The 22088-nt window shown below is 40.4% G+C and overlaps 1 protein-coding gene across 2 annotated transcripts in view; it reads left to right on the plus strand.

Annotated features, from left to right (window-relative positions):
* The window catches only part of GXYLT1 (glucoside xylosyltransferase 1), a 105455-nt gene that overhangs the window by 36974 nt on the left and 46393 nt on the right, over positions 1-22088 (plus strand). For both annotated transcript variants that reach the window (XM_083182695.1, XM_083182697.1), the window contains 2 exons: positions 1264-1433; positions 4837-4989. In XM_083182695.1, coding sequence (XP_083038821.1) covers positions 1264-1433; positions 4837-4989 — 323 coding nt within the window. The remainder of the gene's footprint in view (positions 1-1263; positions 1434-4836; positions 4990-22088) is intronic.

Raw genomic sequence — 22088 nt, forward strand, 5'->3', positions numbered from 1 at the left:
GTCATTTGAAGGTTGAGACGCAGGTTAATAGAACCAGGTCTGAGCCATGAAACTTTAGCTCTTATGTGTTAAAGTGGTATAAGTAGCCATTTTGAGAGCTGAATCAATATTTGGACATTTGGCCTTTGAATTAAATAGGGAAATTCAATTCTTAGCACTCCAGCGGCCAGCAGATGGCGTTAAACAGAGTTACTTAGTTGTAGCTCTGTTCGGGTGCATGCATTTCAGCTCCCACCACCTGGGGTTGGCAAGATGAAATGTGCAAAAAATGACCCATTTGAATGCTCAAACAGGACTTTTAACATCGCGCTCAGTTATTGCAATTGGCTTGATCAAAAACATCAATCAAATATTGCCCTGTCATAAACCATTAAATCCCCCCCCCCCCCAATAAATCATAATTATGGAATTGGTATCCATATCTTATTATAAATATTTTTTATTTTAGATGACAAAACTGTAAGCGACAGTACTTTTCTTAGCTCATATATGCCTGTTTAACAAATAGCTGGAATCCCTCCGTTGGAAACCTAAAATGGCAGAAGCAGCAGTCAATACAGTCATATTCAATAGAGCAGTGTTTTTCACTAGTGTGCCGTGAGCAGTTCTCAAGTGTGCCACCGGAGCCAGAGATGCCCAGTGTTCAGTCACCGCCATCAGTTCAACTATTAATTTTGGACGGCACTAGTCGCTTCCTGCTCCAGTCCTGTGTCTCTTATCTGGTCACATGAGACTACCCCTTTTTGATGTCAATGGGTCCAATTCTGGTCATTAGCAGTCAACAGGAAGAGAAGAGGCCAGCGATCATTGGTTGATGGTGGCTGCTGTTGCTTCCTCTCTCACAACGATGTTGTTGTAGTAATGTCTGGTGCCCTGGCTCAAGAGTACATTGCTCGTGGTCAGCTGACTGTGCTACTGAATTTAGACAAATTTGGGAATAGTGTGTTGCTTAGGAAAACTCTATATATGCTCCATGAGACCCTGACTTAAAAAGTAGAGGTTGTCCAACAGCTGACAAGTCAAGTAATCCCTGATAATTGGTGTTATATTGAACAACCATTATTTTGTTGCAAAACAGTGTAATTTTACACTTCTTTACATTTTGGAGGTAATCAATGTTGAAATTCACGTGGATTGTTAAAATCCATGTGTATTTGGTTGAAAACTGCCGTGGACTCGACAATCCATCGGCTGTTTTTGGCCATGCAGATGCGACTAAAATAATGACCTTTTCTTTCTTTTTTTTTGTCCTCCCCCATGAAGAAAGTATTTTCATATTTCCGTGCCAGTGGAATTATCGTCCTGATCACTGCATCTATGGAAGCAACTGTAACAATGCTGAAGATGGAATTTTCATCCTTCATGGGAACAGAGGTGTATACCATGATGAGAAGCAGCCGGCTTTCCGAGCCGTGTACAGAGCACTGACAAATGTAAGGCACAGTACTTTAGCTTCCTTTAATGCTCCATGACCATTACCTTTTTATAGTCCTATAAATGCATTTAAAATATACCTTGTGAGAATAATATTCGTTACGTTTTGTGATTTATGAAGAATTCCTTGAGCCCTACCTAGAGACCAAATTTTACAGCAGGGGGTTGCCTTAATATATTGGTTTGAAGCTAAAGTAAAGCTGGGTGCAGTGAAGCAATATGCGTTCATTCTGACATGCCCTTAAGCCCAGATTTTGTGTACTATGTACACACTTATATCAGCCCAACATTGCTCCAGTGTGTACCCAACTTAAATTCGGCCACTTGATACCAGTCCATCGGGCCAACCATTGAGCCCTCCATTGTGGGGATCTGATGAGTCATGAACAACAACATTGCAAAGTAATGGGAATCCTGGAGAGGGCCTCCACACAATCCACATGAAGTAAAGTAAGGTTATGGTAGTTATTTTTCACCACTGAATCCAACAGATTCTCGCAGTGAAGGTCACCCATGGATGTTCTATCTCTTAAGTGGGGTTTACTTTGTTAACTGTACAACTGGTGCAGCAGGACCACTATGATACCAGGCACATACATTTGTGATGAGCTGTTTTGGTCTTTTTATGTAGTGTTTGTGTGGTAGTATCTTTATAACTTATCTTGGGTAATCAACAACTTTTTTTTTTTTTTTTTAGAGGTTATTACATGAAATGTATGCATGGTTTTCAGCCAAGCCTATTGGATTTCTTTCTTTCAGGCTACAAATAAGCCTTCTAATAAACAGTTTATTACTTGTAAAGCCACTGAAGAGTTGTAAAATGTGTTGGTGCTCATTGTAATCGAAGAGACTGTCTTGTATATAACCTTCAAAAATCAATACTATATTTTGATGGTGCTATATAACTGGCTGTCAAGTGGATGTTAAAATGAATGAAGGTACTTTTGGGGACGTGAGATTGCTCAGCACTCACTGAAACTGTTCCCATAAAATCCTTGTGTTTTTTTTTTAATACTCTGAGGGATCTGTACTTTTCACACACCAGATGACCTTTCTTTGCCAATCTTGGATATTGCGAGTTCGCTTTATAGGGAAGACTTCTAATATGTCAGCTTTCTTACCTTTTACATATTTAGCTGTATTAAAATTATTCTCAATCAATAAATTTCATCCATTTTGTCACCCAATCCAATAAAAATATTACATTAAGATTAATTTGTGATTTGTGCATTCAAAATATGTAAATAAAACACCCCTCGCGTAAAGCAAATCTTTCTAATGTTCATTTGCATTTTCGATTCCATTGATACTATGTTGTAATGACGAGTAAGGAATTCAAATCTTTGTATTTTATGTAGACCTCTTTAAAAATTGTGTTTTCTTTATTATATTGTTAATTTTATTGCTGATTTCTGTACTATTTAAAGCCATAGTTATGTACTGGATTGGAGTTAGCTGCTGGTTTCCATATTAAATCTAAAGCTGGCCATACATCAGAAAGACCGGTCACAATCAGGATTGTGTACAATTTCCCTTGAAATCCCCGGCAGTCCTTGGTGGTTTTTGGACACACAATCTACTCACAATCAGCCATACATTCCATCTGCTGCATGATTGTATGATTGCAGCTTCATTTAAATAGTGGTCTGGCCTACAAGGATCAAAAGGATAGAAGTACCAAAAATCCAATTTTCTTTTCAATTTACAGGTTGCCAGCAACTACCAATCTGCTCACATCTGCTGTGTTCTGCCATTATTAAATAGCCCAAATGCAGCAATCCTCTGAAAACTTTTCAAAGTAGTGACATAATTGTGCAAAAGGATGTCCACAGCTCTCTTCAGCCTCCCAGTCCTTTGATAAAGCTGCAGTTGGCAGTGAAACGCATTAGATGGACAGCCAATTCTCATGCCCAGGACCTAATATTAGTGTGGACTACGTGGCCCAGTGTGGACTCATTGATACCAGGTACCCCCTTGTTCAAGCTGTTCCATTGTGGTGGACACTGCTCCCCGAACCCTCCAGTGGCATATCACCATCTAGCCAGTACGGTGGGAGGACGTTGTTTCCTGTGAACAGAAGCCGCCTCCCCATTTCTCACTCCATCCACTTGGTGGACACCGCACCCTGGACCACCTTGGTGGCTATGGTCCAACATAGACCACTAAGGCAAACTACCAGCTAATGTGGAAGCCCACGGTTCTCTTCCTCCAACGGCAATCACAACGCCGCAACAACTAGTGAGGATTACTATCATCTCCAAAAAGTGGATCTCATTGGACAAAAAGGTCACCCACCAAATCGGTAAAGTGCACTTACCTGTGACCAACTATACCCCTCAATTTTCTTGTTCCCTCGGGCCATCTCCACACTCAATTCACCATCCTGTGGCGTGATTTTATTAATAGATTATATGGTACTTGTTTCCTAGCATGGCGCCCACGATATTAAGTCGTACGACATCGAATCACATCGCATGCCATGTACCTGATGCGATTTTAAATTGTATAAGCCCCTATACGATTTTTAATTGTATAAGCACCCTAATGGGCCCCGCGAGGGGATGCGGAAACATGTATGAGACTGGGCTTTATTTTTAATTCACAATACCTTAACACAATGGGCCTAATTAAGGCCTGCTCGTTAGGCTTCGTATGTTCTCAGGCTAGCAAACACCACCTGCTGTCTTCACCCCCCCTTCCTGGTCTTGTGAATCCCCTCACGAACACATCCCCTTGCATACAGCCGAACAGAGTCCATACTTATTTTTAGATGTCCGCTTTACGCCATATTGGGGGCAGGTGCTGACGTCAAATATTAGTGTTCATTCTGGCACCCACCATATTTGAAAACCCATGCAGTTCGTCTTCCCTGCCTGGGGTGTCGCTGTCTGCTGTGGTGTTTCTGGAACACATACTACATGTAAGTTAAACACTCGCCAGGACTAGTCCAAAGATCAACTTACTTTTCCTGTTGGAAGTTGAATTCTCACTATTGGAGAACTAATCAGATGATTCTTTCTGGAGAATTAGAACCGTAATACAATGGGATCTATACTATAAAGTGAAGTAGACAGAGCCTTGGGATCATGCAATTTGTGTTTTAATTAGCACTGAACTGACAGATCTTGCTAAATTTTTGTTACCCATGTGAGAGGCTAAACAGGTGGCAGTTCTTCCCTCAGGCCAAGCTGTACAGGTGCTTGTTAGCCAGATTCCAAAATTTTTGCAATCAAAACCTTTTAGAAGTGCTACACTTAATTCTTTCTTTTTTTTTTACAGAGTGGGGTGGGAGGGGGTAAGGGCTTTGTTTTCTAGACCGCAACATGAATAATAAGACTGAAAAGTTGATGAATCTGTGTTTTGAGATCATATGTAATTCTAATATTCTTTTTTTTTTCACAGTACACTATTGGAGATGACCTAATTCGTTCTTTGTTACATCCTTTAGAACTGGAATTGCAGAAGACCCTGCATACCTACTGTGGCAGGATACATAAACTGTTCACCAAACAGCTGGCAAAAAGCATTGACGACCTTTATACAAGGCAATCAAATGTAAGGTGATGCCTTTGGCTAAGCTCTATAAAGTGTAAACTAAATAGAATTGCAGAAAGAACAGAACTGCAGTGATCATACCCTTCTGTTCAGATGAAGCACTACATGCTGTGTAAATTTTTACTGGAAACTATTATGCCAATCCATGAGAAATGAGCAATTTCTTTCAAAATATCCCACTGTTTTTGCATAATACTGTATGCGAATGTGGGTTGTTTATAGTTTTTAATGGTGTAAATGATTTTTCATGAATGTTTTTGTAGCTTGTATTCAAGCCAATTGAAGGGTATGACTTTTTATTTTAAATAGAATTGATCAAATGTTAACTGCTTTTTATATTCCACTTGTAGATTTAATTTGTAAGAACTTTTTATCTGAGCATATTTCAGCATCCTGTTGCGAACATTCATAATGTGTCAGGTTACAGATTGGCACTGTTGAGAAGAGACTACAAAGGGAACCACTGAATCTCTGAAAGCAGGCTTGTTAAACACGAAATAGAAATTGTGTAAAGTCCTACAACTAGAATATTTTATATTTACTTGAGAAGTGCAAATGCCTAATTATTAGCACTTTTAAACCCTATGAGTGCCAAGTGAATTTGTCAAAATAGGTGTGAAAATTGGCAAGCAAACATTTTTATTCATCATGACCTGTTTTTTTTTGTTTAATTTTATATAACAAATGTGAGAGACGCTGGCATTTTTTGTGGGTATTTTGAACATCTCTCACACATAAAATTATCACAGGCCTAACCTTTGACATAAGGCAGGATATATTCATAAGCTTATTTTGTACATGCCAAATACTTACTCTGTCTGCAGACCAGCCATAGTTTTCCAATCTTCAACTGTTCAGTTTCGGTGAGCATGTGGCCTTTATTTCCTGTTCGTAACAGGTGTCCATTCTGATGTGGTTTCTGCTGCTGTTGCCTACTTTTAAGGCTGAACATTGTGCATTTTGTGGAAAAAGACTGCACATCACAATGCAAAGGTAAATTTAGTGAAGTTTCATGTATTAAGCATATACAGTATATAAACAATATAATCGTAATACAAAATAAATAAATAAAAAGAAAACCTATTACTTTTTATATTGTTAATAATATATATGCATATTACATTAAACTTCTCTAAATTTACCTTTTGCATTGTGATTAATACTTTATATCCTTAAGCCTAGGACACACCTGCGCAGTCTTTTTCTACAAATTGCTCTCTCTCTAGTCTTGGGTAACCCACACAGGGTCTGCCACGGACAGCTGCAGTGAGCCTAAAGGCGCCCATACACTAAGCCGATTTCGGCCAATTTCAATGCATTGGGCCATGAGATCGGCCCCCAATCGGCTCAGTTTGATGTCCCCCCGCACTGCCCATCACTATGAGCTGCCCGCCACCACCATCTCAATTAAACTCCTTAGTTTTTGGTTTGTTCTGAACATTGTGCATGTCCAAAGTGGCTTTACTCCTACTGTTGTAATGCATGGTAAATTGAGCTAATTTTGCCATCTTTCCTGTTTAAATAGTTTGGCCGGTACCTGTTTCCTAGAACGGCCACACCGATGTTGATCTGGTCGCATCGATCGTATCGCATGCGACCAAATCGTATGCGATGCGACCGACGCGATGGTCCCGATTTTTACATTGATTGAAATGTGAATAGGGTCCCTGGGACCCTATTTTACATTGGATTCAATGTAAAAGTCTCCCCAGACCCCAATTTTAACCCCCTCAACGGCACCCCACGATTGACGCCAACCCGAAGCGTGGCAAACGGCGGCGGTACGCATCCTCCGACCTTTTCATACCCCTACTATCCACGTCGGCGTGGAGTTGAGAATATAAAGCGCAGCGAGCCACCGAGCCCGAAGTGTGGCGAGCGCACGCGTATACAATGGGGGGGGGGATACAATGGAGATCCAGTATCGGTTATATCCTTTTGGTATAGCATTTTTAAATATTTTACAGACTTATTCCTATCTATAGTTTCAACTAAAATGCAGTAAATGGCACAATTCACAACAAAGAGGGTGATCGATCAAGGCACTTCACCCTCCAGCCAACCACATCTGATATTAGAGGAAAAAGGTGCATAATTCAAAGAATCAGTTACTTCAAACTGTTTCAAAAACCGATAAAACATGTGATTTTAGTGTAGGGTCCAGGAAATCAATGTAAGGTGTCCACTTTCTGAAAAATCTGCTAGATCCATGCGTCAGGTCTAGTTTTGCGTATCTTCTTTCAAAGTAGAGAATTTGTAGCAGTTTTTGTTTGACCGCTGCTAACTGGGGAGCAGATTTTGCGGTCCAGTGGATGAGGATACATTTTCTAGCTATGGTTAAAACCAGTATTAGCATTGGTACATTTTGCTTTACAACTCCTTCCATTTGCCATTTATCAAGGGATATGCCCATAAGTGCCAACGGTTCTACATGTAGGCGTACATTGAACATTTCGGACAGAAAATTAATAACTTTGTGCCAAAAGCGATTTATTTTGTAACACTGCCACATGCAATGTGCAAAATCTGCTTTGGCTACCCTACATTTAGGGCATTCACCGGTTTCCTCCTTAACCATATATTTTCGTCTGTGGGGTGTTATATATGCTCTATGCAAAGTACGTATATGCACCTCTTGTAGATACGTTGATTGCAACGCCCTAGAAGAAATGGCGCACATACTAGTCAGGTCTTTTGTTTGAGCGACATAGGGTATATCATCGGCCCATTTATCTCTCAAGACCCTCCACTGACCATGTTCAGTACAACGTCTCTTTACCAAGAGCATATACAAATATTTTACCTTATACTTCTTAGTTTGTACAAAGTTTAAAAGTAGGTCAATTGAAGAGATCTGTGAGGGCAATATGACCTGAGTTGCTGCAGGAGGTGGTGCTTTTATTGAGGCCAGGAAATGTCGTACTTGGAAGTACATAAACTGGTGAGTACTAGGTAGGGAGAATTTCTGCGATAGATCTGAGAAAGAGGTTATAGAGCCACCTGGGTCAAAAATTTTGTTTGACGTCTCCAGTCCTTTCCGTCGCCATGTGTTAAACAATGCATTGGTCAATGAAGGGGGGAATGAGGGGTTACCCCACAGGGATATGAATTGTGATGAAAGGGGGTATCTGTTACATATCTTATTCATACTTATCCAACTTTTATATGTATCTTGGAACAAAATATGTGTTTTCACTTTCATTGGTAAATCAGAATATTTTGTTTGTATTAGTGCTCCTGGGGCATACGGATGGAAAATAGCTCGATCCAGGTCAGGATCTGTATATGTGGACCTGTTTAGGATCCAATCACTAGCATAGCTAAAGAATATAGCGGAGGAATAGCTCTCCAAATCCGGCAAGCCCAGGCCACCATCAGCCTTTGGCGTTTGTAGTTTTATTTTGGCTATCCTGGGGCGTTTTCCCTGCCATATGAATTTAGAAAATAAAGAATCTAAGCGGGCTATATCTGATTTTTGCAGCTTGATAGGGAGCATCTGCATAAAATAAAAATTTTTGGGGAAAATTATTGAATTAATTATAGCTATCCGGCCTAACAAGGAGACGGGGAGGTCTTTCCAGGCCGTTAATTTTGTCGCCAACTTGGAAATAGCTTGGGAAAAATTTAATGAATAAAGATTGGATAGGTTTGCGCATATTTGTATTCCCAGATATTTAAAGTGAGAGCTAGTGAAGGAGAACGGAATATCTAGATGTCGCAGATTATTTTGAACAGTGTCGCCTAATAATAATATTTCCGACTTAGAAATATTCACTTTATATCCCGAAACGAGTCCGAATGAGCCGATGAGATGCAGCAGTGCTGGGATAGAGATTGAAGGTCTGGAGATGAATATTAAAGTATCGTCTGCGAACAACGCTATCTTAAGTTCCTCGGAATTGATTTTAATACCATGAATCAATGGGGAGGATCTTATCGCCACTGCCAAGGGCTCTATTGCAATTGCAAAGAGTAGTGGGGATAAAGGACATCCTTGGCGTGTACCTCTCCCTAGTTGGAATACATGAGATGTGATTCCATTGCAGGTTATTGTCGATTTTGGGGCTGTATATATTGTTTTAATTATTGATATAAATTTAGGGGGAAATCCGAATTTGAGTAATGTGTCGAAAATATGTGGCCATAAAACAAGATCGAACGCCTTCTCGGCATCCAATGTTAGAACCATCTGTTGTTCTTTCTGAGAGGCCGAGGAGGCATTCGACTGCTGAATAGCGGCCAGGACCCTACGGACATTTGAAACAGAGTGCCTACCCGCTATAAAACCGGTCTGGTCCTTATGAATTATCCAAGGTAATACCTGCTTCAATCTCTCTGCCAATATCTTTGCAAATAGTTTATAGTCAATATTGAGCAGAGAGATTGGGCGGTATGAGCCGGCTAAGCTTAAGTTCCGACCCTCCTTGGGTAAAACCTTTATGGTGGCATCCGAGAAATAAGAGGGAAAGGTGTCGTGCTCCATTATATGATTAAAACATGCCGTCAGTGGGTCAACTATGTATTGTTCCATGAATTTAAAAAACTCATTAGAATACCCATCTGGGCCAGGCGCTTTTGCCAATTTTAGTTTTCTAATGGAGCCCAGCACCTCCTCCTTTGTAATAGGAGACGTCAAGGTATGTTTAAGATTCTCGGGTACTTGCAAAAGAGGTAAAGTGTTCCAAAAGGAAGGTGGAGATGATTGAACCTCACCAGCTATAGGCGGCACTGCTGCACTCATCGATCCATCCAGAGCCCCGGGTGGAGGCGAGTATAATTTTTCGTAGAATTCTTTTAAAACCTCGGCAATTTGTACATCTGAATTTGTGATCGAACCATCCTCCTTAATCAAAGGATGGACGGTAATTCTTTGTCGTGAGCCTTGCAGAAGGTTTGTTAACATAGAGCCTATTTTGTTTCCAAATTTATAAAATTTGGAATCAATGTTAAAAAGGTATTTATCACCTTGTGTCTTTAAGTATTCGTCAAAGTGAATTTTTGCGATCTGATACTCCCGTTTCGTCTCTTCAGTAGGTCTCTGTTTAAAAGTCTGATATGCTTCAGAAAGGTTGGCTTGTAATTCTGTATACTTATTATTATACTTTTTCTTGACTGATGAGACATACGCTATAATTTCACCTCTGATCACTGCTTTTGCAGCTTGCCAAAATAAAGAGGGGTTAGAATCTTTCATTGCGGCATTGTCTGCTGAGTAAGTTTGCCATGATTTGATTAATATATCACGTAGGCCTTTAGATTGTATAAGATGTGAGGTAAACTTCCAAGTGGGTTTAATATAATTTATTTTAGTAAGTTCAAGTTCAATAGAGACCATTCCATGGTCTGAAAGGACTGGAGAGGCTATTTTTGAGGATCGGATCTTTGGGAATAGAGGATCTGCTATTAGTACATAATCTATTCTTGAACAGGTTTTGTGTGTCAGAGAAATACAAGTGAAGTCTCTTTCTAAAGGATTTAAAGTTCTCCAGGTATCAACCAGATTAAGAGTTTTTAACATATACGGTATACCTATTTTTGGAAGGGATTTTTGATGTTTAATAGGAGGAGATCTATCTAAATAGTTTGAGGAGATGAGATTAAAATCTCCGCATAGTATTAGAGAGGCTGGGTCATATGCGTGGAGTTTGGCTAGAAGCTCAGAGAAAAAAGACTTTTTATATTGGGTTGGGGCATAGATATTTCCAATATTTAATGTATGGTCTCCTATCATTATGGTAGTAAAAACATATCGTCCTTTTGGGTCAGAGGATACTGATAAGGTTTTTGTTCCTAGTGATTTCTTTGCCATTGTAATTACTCCACACGATTTAGAATTCAAGGATGCTGAACCTAGTACTTCCCAGCCAAGCATCCTTAATTTCCTGACCTCATCTGGCATCAAATGTGTCTCCTGCAAGCAAATCAAGTCCACCCTTTGTTTGTTTAAATAGGTCATCAATTTACGTCGTTTGGCCGGAGTGTGAATGCCTCTAATATTTAAAGTGCTGATATTAATAGACATTGTGTAAAGATATTAAATGAAACCAAATGTACTGCCATTGTAATCCTAGGGGAGCTGGAAAGGGGGGACACAAAAGGGAAAACATATAACACACAGACATAGACAGGGGAACGTGACAACTTATTTACAAGTGCAGCTCTCATAGCAATTGCTCTAAGGGACTTCCGTCGATTTATAGCTAGGTGCAGATGTAAGTGCACATAGTAATGCTTTTTGGTCAATAGTAACAAGAAAACTAATAAATAATACATTCGCGACTATGCTAAGTCCCTTGGCAGCTCCCATGTAATATAGAGAATTTTTAAAACATAAGTCAGCAACCAAAACAGTCATAACATGTTAACCCATTTACCCACCCAAAGAGAGCGCTTCAGCTCATTTTTAAGCATACTACCTATATTCTTCCGATTTCAAAAAGACACAAGTAGACGCCTTCAACTCTGCATCCAAACCTTTAAGTAGACTGATGTATTCAGCCTGGTTTTCCTGTTGCGTTATCCTTGGGGATATCTTGACGATTAATCATATGTTTCTTAATAAGGAAATCTTCTGCCTCTTTAACATTTGTGAAATCGTGGGTCCCAGAGTCAGTGAAGATTCTGAGGCGCGCAGGAAACAGCATGTAGAATCTGCAGTCAGCTTTTATCAATGCGGAGCAGATGTGTGAAAAGGAGCGTCTAGCTTTAGACACCTCACTGGAAAAGTCCTGAAAGATCCTGATCGAATGCCCCTCTCACTTTAACGGTTGAATTTTCCTTGATGAATTCCAAATAAGTTGTCTATGGAGAAAATTAAGTATTTTCATTATTACCACTCTCGGTCTCGACTGTTCCTGAGGCGGGATAGCTCCCACTCTATGTATTCTCTCTATCACAATATCAGCACAGGTGGATTCAATCTTTAATAACTTGAGCAGGGTGGTGCGAACAAATGATTCCAATTGGGGGCCTTTTATGGATTCCGGAATCCCGGCGATCCTGATGTTATTTCGTCGTGCCCTATTTTCCACATTTTCCAGCCGTTCGTTTAGCTGTTTGTTACTTATTTTCAGGCTTTTTACTGATTGTTGCAAAGACTGGATGTCATCCATATTCATACTTATTTGGCTTTCCGCTTCCGTCATCCTATCGCTAAGTCGATCAATCTGCTGAGATATGTCTAACGTTACTTTTTGTAAAAGAGGAGCCATAGAAGCTTGGATTATAGAAATAAGGTCCCCTTGAGCAACATTGGGTGAATTCAGCGTTATATTGGCACCTGAGTCTAGAATCACGGACTCTATAATCGGCTTCTTTGCAGATGGACTACCTTGATTTTTATCCATAGATGCCGTTGAGTTTTGCTCCACTCGCCGCTTTTCTTGGCGTTGCGGTTGCGGCGATATTGTCTGTTTACCAGACTGTTGGGAATCAAGATTGGTTTCCATATCCCCTGTATTTCTCCGGGGTGAGCGGGAGCGAGGTCTATGTTTTGCTGACAGGGTTGCCTTTATATGCGCGACTGATGAATTCAAATAAATGGTGTTTCTGGTTTTGTAATAGGCTGGGAATGATTCAGGTTTAGGCTTAATATGTTGGTTCAGGTAGCGTGGGCGGGCTATAATAAGTGGGTAAGTCTTAAACCCAGGTCGATTATATTCTGTATTCGTGTCCAATGTACTGCGTCTGTATAGTCAGACAAGGCACAATTATCTAAGGCACAATCCCCTAAACTGGGGTGGGGTAAAATAGGTGAATGTCAGAGTCTAACTTTTGTGGCTTTAATACAGATAATATGTGCAGGGTGAAAGATTATTTTTACACCAGTATCTGTGTCCCAGACCGCAGCTCCGTCTGTGACTCTCACACATTCAGGTAGGAAGCGATCACTATTGATCCAGCTGCTAAGAGGTGGTTTTGTCCGTCTCCTTATAGAATAAAATGAGCAGGAGAGTACAGGTGGCAAACGTCCACGCAGCGCAGCTTTAACTGGCTGCAGTGTTTCACAGGCCGCTTATAAGCATATGCTGAGGCATGGAGCGGGGCAGAGTAAACAGGACGGGGTGTGGGTGTCACTCATTCAGGCCACGCAGCGCTGACTAGCTGCAATGTTATTCAGGCCGTTTATAGCTAGAAATCGGAACGTGGAGCGGGGGAGAGTGAGCAGGACGGAGTGAGCGGGGAGGAGCCCGGGTGTCGTACATCCAGGCCGCGCAGCACTGTCTAGCTGCGGTGTTTCTCAGGCCTTTTGGATGTGTGTGTCGGATCGTGGAGCGAGCAGCAGCGACTACCCAGACAGGTGGGTGTTGAATACCTGGTAGCTGGTGTTCTTGCGGTGTATTCCACCGTTTCTGGGACTGTTCTGGGTGCAGTTAATGGACAAGTGAGCTGCCGGGAGACGGAGCGACGGGGAGACGCTGCTTACTCCTCCATGTCGCGGCCGGAAGTCCCCGATTAAGATGTTAAAAATATTTTAACATTGAACCCTACGGCAAAATCGGGTGCGTCGGTCGCATTGCGTGCCATGTTAATGCACCCGACCGACGCGATGAACCCGATTTTGCCTTTGCCGGCAAAATGGACCTGATTTCAAAGGAAATCGGGGGTAATCGTGTACCTTAAGTTAAGGTACACGATTACCCCCGATTGTGGCCGTTCTAGGAAACAAGTACCGTTTGGCCATTCTACCTTGACCTCTCTCACAATTCATTTTCATGTGCAGTATGTTGATTAACTTGATGGGGGCTTTTTTGTGCACCATTTTCTGTAAACTGATCACTGTTGTGCTTTAAAGCTCCCAGAGATATTCAAACCACCCCATCTGGCACCAACAACATTACAGAGTGTTAAGCCGGGAACGCACTGGATCAATGGAGATTCGTTCCATTACTGGGATGAATCCTGTCAGCCCAGAACACCCGTACACACTGAAGGTTCACTATGCGGTCTTTTATAAACATGTATGGTGGTGTTAGCAATGTTGCTAGGTTTTATGCGCAAGCACATGTAACCTAGCCTTGTTGCAAGCACCCACGGGATCGATATGCCTGTGTGTACCCGGGTTAAGTTATAGATGTAGCCGAGCTCATCATTGCCGGATCACCATCGCTCATTCCCTTTTGGCACAACAAATTCGCACCTGCAGTGTGGAATAGCCATGCTGGGAATTCATCGCTCAATCCTTTTCTATAAGATGAGGGTGCAGATTAGACGCATGTGTATAGCAACTGGATCACGCCAATTACCTTGAATTTCCCACATGGTGATTGACGCAGCAATGATGAGCATGGCTATATCTTTACTTAAATCACATTTCTTTTCTATTGTGATATTTGTTCTGAACAGCAACTGAACCTCTTCATGATGGCTTCATAATTTTGGGCCTGATTCCTGGTTCACTTCCAAAAGCAAATTCTCTATCTAATGGACAAAACCACGTACACTGCAGGTGGGGCTGATGTATCAGTGCAGAGAGAGTTGCATTTGGCTGTTATTTTGTTTCTTTGCAGGGTAAATACTGTCTGCTTTATTTTTACACTGCAATATAGATATCAGATTGAAGTACAAACCCCACCCAAACCAAAAGGGGCATACACACGTAGAGATGTGTGATAAGCAATTTTGCTAAGCTATTTAGGGTAGGCGATTTCCCTGTGTCCAGATCGCCCATGGAGAGCACACACATGCAGTGATTTGTGCTAAGCGATTTTGCCAATACCCCTTTCACACCGCAGCTATAACACGGAATATAGCCGTTTTTTAAGTGTTTCAAAATGGTTCTAGCTGCGATGTGAAAGTGCCAGTGTGAATTTACTGGTTACACAATACCAGTATTTCAAAAAGGGTAAAAAAAAAAAAGCAGGATCCTATATGGTTTTGAGCCGTTTCATTGTGCTTAGTAAAAGGCTCAGAACCGATATTTACAACCCATGACCAAGCCACAGAAGGTGATAGGCTGTCTTCCTGTGTGATATCATCGTGCATTAACAGGAAATAACTGGAGGAGTCACATGCAGAGTACAAGAAGCATTTCATTACCAGTACATACAGAACAGTGTTTTATCATGGCAAATTGGAGTGATGAGGAGGCAAAGGAAGCTGCTCAGAATCGGAGGGGATGAGGAGATATCGAGACAAAAGACAGGGACAGTCAAGGATGTGATAATCTCCAAAAACAATGCAAAGGTCCTTGCAGCCGCTGGGTTTATGTGTACCACTGCACAAATCCTAAATAAGTTTACACAGCACGTCAAAGGCAAATGCAGTCATTTCAGATGTCAATATTTGAAAGATTTTTTTCCCCCAAAAAGGTAACATCCACACACAATTGCACCTCAGCATCCACCTACAAACATCCCTCAACACTATACACACTATGGCCCTTCATCCTACTACTTCTATACCCAACCTCAACACACCCTACCTCACTATACCACTCTTCAATATACCAATCCTCCTTAAACCCACCCTCAATATACCCCAGCGGCTCCACAAACCCACCCTCAATATACTCCAGCGGCTCCACAAACCCACCCTCAATATACCCCAGCGGAATCTATCAGTCCTCCACAAACCCACCCTTAATATACCTCAACGGAATCTATACACCCTCCACAAACCCACCCGCAATATACCCCACCTGAATCTGTGCATCCTACACCTACACAACCACCTCCTGAAAGGGAGACAACTCCTGATTCTCCTGTTTACAGGATTTTACCTTCAGAGGTTTTATTGATTCTTGTTTCTACATTTTTTTTTGGTTTATAATGCAAGTATATTGCATACAATGTGAGCGTGTAAGTTTTATATACCAAGCTTTTATATTAAAAATTATAAGGTCTATTACCGGTTGTTAAACCTGTGTACACGTGTATCATTACAAATCTGGACTGCCCACAATCATTAAACATGTTTATTTGAAAGGAACTGAAAATAAATGTAATAATGAGGGAAGGTTGTCCATTACAGAAGACCTCATCTGTTCTGCACTTCCTGAATGTTTGCCCATATAGGTATCAGATTCAGGTGCAGGGTACGCAGCCAAGTCCTGAATGGCCTACTCTGGCAGAAATTCCTCCCTCTGAAATTCGCACAGATTGTGAAGCATGTGGTAAGCTGCAACCATGTTTGGCGTGCTTGCAAGGTCCACATCATTGCGCTTCATTACTCATCACCTACGTCCCTTTTAAGCAGATCATCCACAACCATTCTTGCAGAGCTCAGAGTATGCAAGTAGGTTACTTGATTAGGTGTCAGTGTAACATGTTTGATGAACCCCTTCATCAGCTATCTTTAAAGTTGGTAGGCTGCATTACCTATTATGTGGACTTGAATTTCCACTCCATCAACAAATTTAGATTTCTAGATTTCATGAACAATGTTGCAAACAGTAGCTATGCCGACCCCAAATAGACAAGAAATTGTGTACGATATTCGCGAGGAGTGGCGTACTGCCACAAATAAATTGCTAGCCTCCTGCTTGGCTCTATTGGTCGACAGAAGTTGTTAATTTGTCTACTAAGTGCTGGGGTCAATAGTTCCAAAAGGTAATGGAATGTCCAACGTGACATTCTAAAGTGAGCCTTCCACTGCACATCCTGAAATTTAAGGCACACTCTGCATAAATACATCACCACTCTGGCAATCTCTAGCCCACAGACTTCGTTGTGTCGACAGATTTAAGCTGATAATGGTGTGCATGGAAGCAGATAGAAAAGACCTCCTCCTACGCCAGGTATTGTCGCCGTAAAAGGTCAAACTCTCGCAAGACATTGCGCATACTCCTCCCAGACTCTGACAAACACTGCTGTGTTCTCTTCCTCCTAAAACTGCAGATGAGCAAGCTACATGATGTGAAAAGCTCAAATATCCTCTCACATGTTGAATCTAGAAAGCAATACAGCTGAAACCATCACAAAGTCGCTGGAGACATGTGCTCTGTCCGCCTTGACTGCTGCACTGATCGGAGCATTCCTCACCCTCTCCTTTATGGTCTTAAAACGTCATGTGTAGGCCAGAAAAGTCCATTTAAAATTACATCCACTGTTTTCTATGGGTGAAACGGGTTCAGTGTAAAAGGTACCAAACCGGTAATGAATCAGTAATATACCGGTTACAACTGGAAATGTGAAAGGGGTTTAACTTGCTCAGACCCGTTTTAAGAAACATTTTCAAATACCGGATCTAAGCAGGTTTTGCGAAGTGAAAGCGGTATAAGCAATTTTGCTATCTCTCATTCTGTACACACAGAGAGATTTGCAGTCACTTGCTAAGCAATTTGACTAGATTTTGACTGCATGCACTGACTTAATTAGCAGGTGATAGCGACGTGCGGGACTGTGCATCATAATTGCTTGGGGCATACACAGGGAGAGATCTGTGCTTACTTTCTAGGCAATCTAGTCGATTGCTTATAAAAAAAGCACAAAATCCCCCTGTGTGTATGCCCTTAAACACTAACTGCACATGTTGCATCTGCCTCCCCTCCCTTGCAGTGCACATGGTATTGTCCATTAAAGAGAGAATTTGCTTTTGCTAGTGAACCAGTATCAGGCCATTGAGTTGTGCCACATATTGGATGATTAGATCTTTACATTAGGTAAGTTGTTCCTGTATGGTGTCCCGTAGCACCCTGGGGTGCCTTGGGCTACCTGCAGAGATGCCCTGGGTTTGTTGTCCAGGACCAATCCAAAGTATGGTAAATGTAACATGCAAAACCAGTGCTGTTGGCTTCCAATCGTAAAATCTGTGGACAAACAGAAGCCAGATACTCTAGGGGCGCCGTGATTCAAAAAAGTTTGACAACCACTGCATTAGGTGGTTAACCTGTTTTTGTTGGTTTGTTTGTTTTTGTTTTCTCTTTTCCATTAATTCCATGGAAAATAAATCCTACATTTGATTTGTTAAAAACAGTAATCAGTAGTTATTTCTTTTAAAAAAAAAAACCACACACTTATGTTGTAGAAACTGTATTTATGAACTTCTGTCTGACGTAAGTCTGCAATCTATTCAGTAATTTATGCTTCAGCTTGAATTTATTTTTACAGAAATTTTATGCTGTAGTATAAAGCAATATTTTCCTTGTTTAATAAATTATGGGATATTTGCAAGCAAAGGAATTTAGAAAAACTCACCTTTTTTACATACTTTACAAAATAATGAAAACTAGTAATATATTATCCATCGATATATACAGGGGTCAAGTAAAGTAGTAGTCGTACCTGCAATAATAACTGTCATACTGGGGTTGACAAAGCTTCTGCCAAGTAAAACATACATTTATTGCAAGGTCCTGTAGGGTTGTTATTGGTGAGAAGAGCTGAGTACAAAACAAGTCATTTTACTTTTTTACAAAGGCAGAAGGCTTGTCACTATTTGAATCACACCCCACTGAATTCTGAATGGATCTAATTTCAAAGGAGGAAACTCCTCAGAAATTCTCCCCAAATCTGGATTATTACTGCAAATCAGGTGTTCCCTTAATAGTTTATGTAAGTCATGGCTCTTGACACTGTAGTGTAATGGCAGGGAAAGGTGGAACTCAATTACGAATTAGATGATTGTCCTAATGAGTTCATTAACAGTGGGGGACTTTTACTGTTTCTCAGTTTTAACTCTGAGGGTTTTATGTACTAAGATGGGAGTTCTATTGAATATGGGAAGTTTCCCATAGCAACCAATCAGAATCGACTACTTACTAATTTAGCACCTTCTAGAACATAATATATATAATCTGATTGGTTGCCCATAGCAACTTCCCATCTTCAATAGACCTCTCATCTTGGTAAAAATACCCCTGAAATTGCTTCTGAAAGTGTTTTGTTAAGGTACATGTTGAGAATGAGGTTGAGGTTTTTTATAAATTCCTTGTGATATTACAAATTATTTTAAATTTTTATTTGTTTGCCCTTTTTAATATAAAGGCTATACATATTTGGACTTGAAACAGATAGGATACATTTTTAGAATGCAAAGTGGACCATTATTAAACTGGACACTAAAGAAAAATAATTATCATTGGAGATTAATTTCTTATTTCGAAAAAATGAAATATAGGAACATAGAATTTGATAGTAGATAATAACCACTTGGGCCATCTTGTCTGATCCTTTTAGATTGAGGTATTAGCATTACGGTATGGGTTTAGGGTCACATAGAAATTTAGATAAGAAGCATGTGGCCCTTCTAGTTTGCCCCTTTCTTAACCTTAGGGTAACTTCACCCCTATGTGATCCTTTAATATTTTGTAAGGATATCCTAATATTTATTGCAAGTATGCTTTAAATGCTCTACTCACTGTATAAGCCTCTACCACCTCTGATAAAAGGCTATTATATTTATCCACTACCCTTGCCTTACCTTTCTCAGCTATAAAATATACTTTCAGTATTAAGATATTTTTAGTCATTTTCAGGTACATTTTGTGGTGTGGGCCATGCACCCTATTAGCTGCCCTTCTTTGTACAGTCTTTCTTCTGGAGATACGGCCTTCAAAACTTAACACAGTGGGAGAGACGTATTAAGCTGTGCTATGTCAATCATGCACATAGCACGCCTTAATTCTGGCAGTCACAGCTTTTTAAATGTACAAAGCATCTTCTGCTTACCCATACGTATAATTTGTCTCCTGGATGATAGCTACCGTATTTATCGGCGTATAACACGCACAGGCGTATAACACGCATCTTCATTTTAAGAGGGTAATTTCAGGAAACCCGCCCGTACGCTGCTGTTGCTGCCCCTGCCTTACCCTGCGCAGAGAGAGACAGACGCTAGAGTCATTTTTCACTTCCAGCGTCTCTGACAGGGAGCACAGCTCTGCAGCCGCGTTACCAGGAAGTGCAGAGCTGCGCTTCCTGTCAGACGCTAGAGGTGAATTATGACTTCTAGCGTCTGTCTCTGTGTGCAGGGGAAGGCAGGGGCAGCCGTAGCTGACGGGCTGGTGGCCGGAAACATAGGCGCACCGGCAGCTATTGCAGTGCTGCCGGCAGCCTAGTGAGAGCTGAGATGAGGACTCGGAGCGGAGGTATGACCTCTGAGTAACTAGGCCGGACAGTGGCGGGGGCTGGGCCCCTGCTATCGGCGGTGTATATGGTAAAAACATGGCTTCTTAACATTATATCGGCGTATAACACGCATACATCATTTGCCCCCTATTTTCAGGGGGGACAAAGTGCGTGTTATACGCCGATAAATACGGTATTTGTTTTGATTTTGAGACTCAAGTGCATGATTTAGCGTTTTTGGGCGTTAAACTGTAGTTTCCACAATCTTTCCCATTCCTTTAGTTTTACCTTGTTTTATCAATCATTTGTTTTACCCCTACTGGTGTGTTTAGGTTTTGGGGTTATACGTGTTAGGGTCTTGAGTGTGGTTTAGATTAGGAATACTAAGTCTCTGATTTTACTGGTGCCTTATTTTTTAAAATTTCTTTATGCTGCTTCAGAAGCACAGACAAAGTGGCTAGCTCAGTACACTAGGAGTAGGCTGCCAGTTTATGAGCTGACCCCATCTATCTTCATATTCTTTAGGATGTTTTTCTTTGGCCACACATTTAAGTAAACTGCTTTTCTTGTTGATGTTTTACTCTTGTTGTTTTAATTGTGAAAAAAAAGTTTTACAATTTTTTTCAAAGAACTTTTGTGCCTTATTGTATATTGTTTTTTTCCTTGTATACTTTGTGTATGTCCTGACAATCATCCTTATTGAAAGTGTAATGACACATACTTTTTATGGTTTATTTTTACCATCCACATGAATATTTCCTTAAACAGATAATTTCTGTACTGTTTAAATACTCTATTTCTCCTGTTATGATGGATAATAATGTAAATGTCTCATTTCTGCCTCAATTTCATCATCATAAAACAGCTTGTTTAAAAATATATATTTCCTGGGCTTCCTGGAATGAAAATATATTGTGATGTTTTTTGAACATTAAAAAAATAAAGAAACTTTGATTTTTGTCTGCAGTAAAAAAAAATCTGTAATTAAAAAACAAATACATGATTGATTTTAATTGTTATGAAAATGCTACCAACTTATCGAAGACTACTCTGCAGAAAGCAAAGTTAAGAAGGTACTGTATGTGTTTATGGAGACTGAAATGGAAAAGGGTATGATCGTTTAAATGTATCTGTCCTTGCTTTTGTAGTCAAATGAGCAGGACAAGACTACTATGTTCTAGTAGCAAAATGTACAAAAGAGGAAGGGAGTGTTAATAAAGAGCATAACGTTTGCAAACATGGTCAACTAAACAACTCCTTGTTGAATGCTGTGAAGACTGCATTGATGATTTGTTTTCAAACCTTTGTGTGTCAACATTGCTGTGAGAGATCTCCAAAATATCCGCAAAAAATGCCAGCGTTGCGCACATCGACTGTTCTTTTCTTCGGTGCAATGTTTAATGAAACTTCAATTGGCTATATTTGTATTTATACTAAAAGAACAGTTGCTGTGAGCGACGCTGGTGTTTTTAGCAGGTATTTTGAGGATCTCTCCCAGTAACATTGGCACTAACAAAAAAGGTTGTTGAATGGTCTTGTTTATACAGCACCTCGTAAGTAATGTACATTCCCCGCTAAAAGCAAAGTATAAGAACTACTCAATTACAAAGAAATAACCGGACCTAACAGTGAAAAGTATTTCTTAAACTTAATCTCGGCCAAACCAAATCAGTTTGACATTGTTTTATTCATTCATATTAATAAATTCAATTTTGCAGAGAATTATGCTGTTGTGTCAAATGATCATAGACAAGTAAAATGAACAAAAATGCTAAGAATAACAAGTTATGTTTTCCCTTTTCAGGATCTCGTTTCTTAATTGCAATTTTTTTTTTATCTAGTTTAATTCTAATAAATCTGGTATTACAGAAGTTTATCTGCAATTAACAACTTAATTTTTAGTGACTGTGATATAAAGGGTTTGTGCAGCTTTTCAGGCACTCAAAATGGAAGACATACTGTGAAATCAGCCACCCGATGACTTTATAATCACTGGTGCACTTTGTATATTATATGTCCATGGTTACACACCAAACCTCACCGCTTACTATAATCATCCCACAGCAGTATATGTAGTTGTTCAGAGTGTAA

The sequence above is a fragment of the Crinia signifera genome, chromosome 4, assembly GCF_055691185.1.
Source record: "Crinia signifera chromosome 4, ASM5569118v1, whole genome shotgun sequence".
NCBI lineage: Eukaryota > Metazoa > Chordata > Amphibia > Anura > Myobatrachidae > Crinia > Crinia signifera.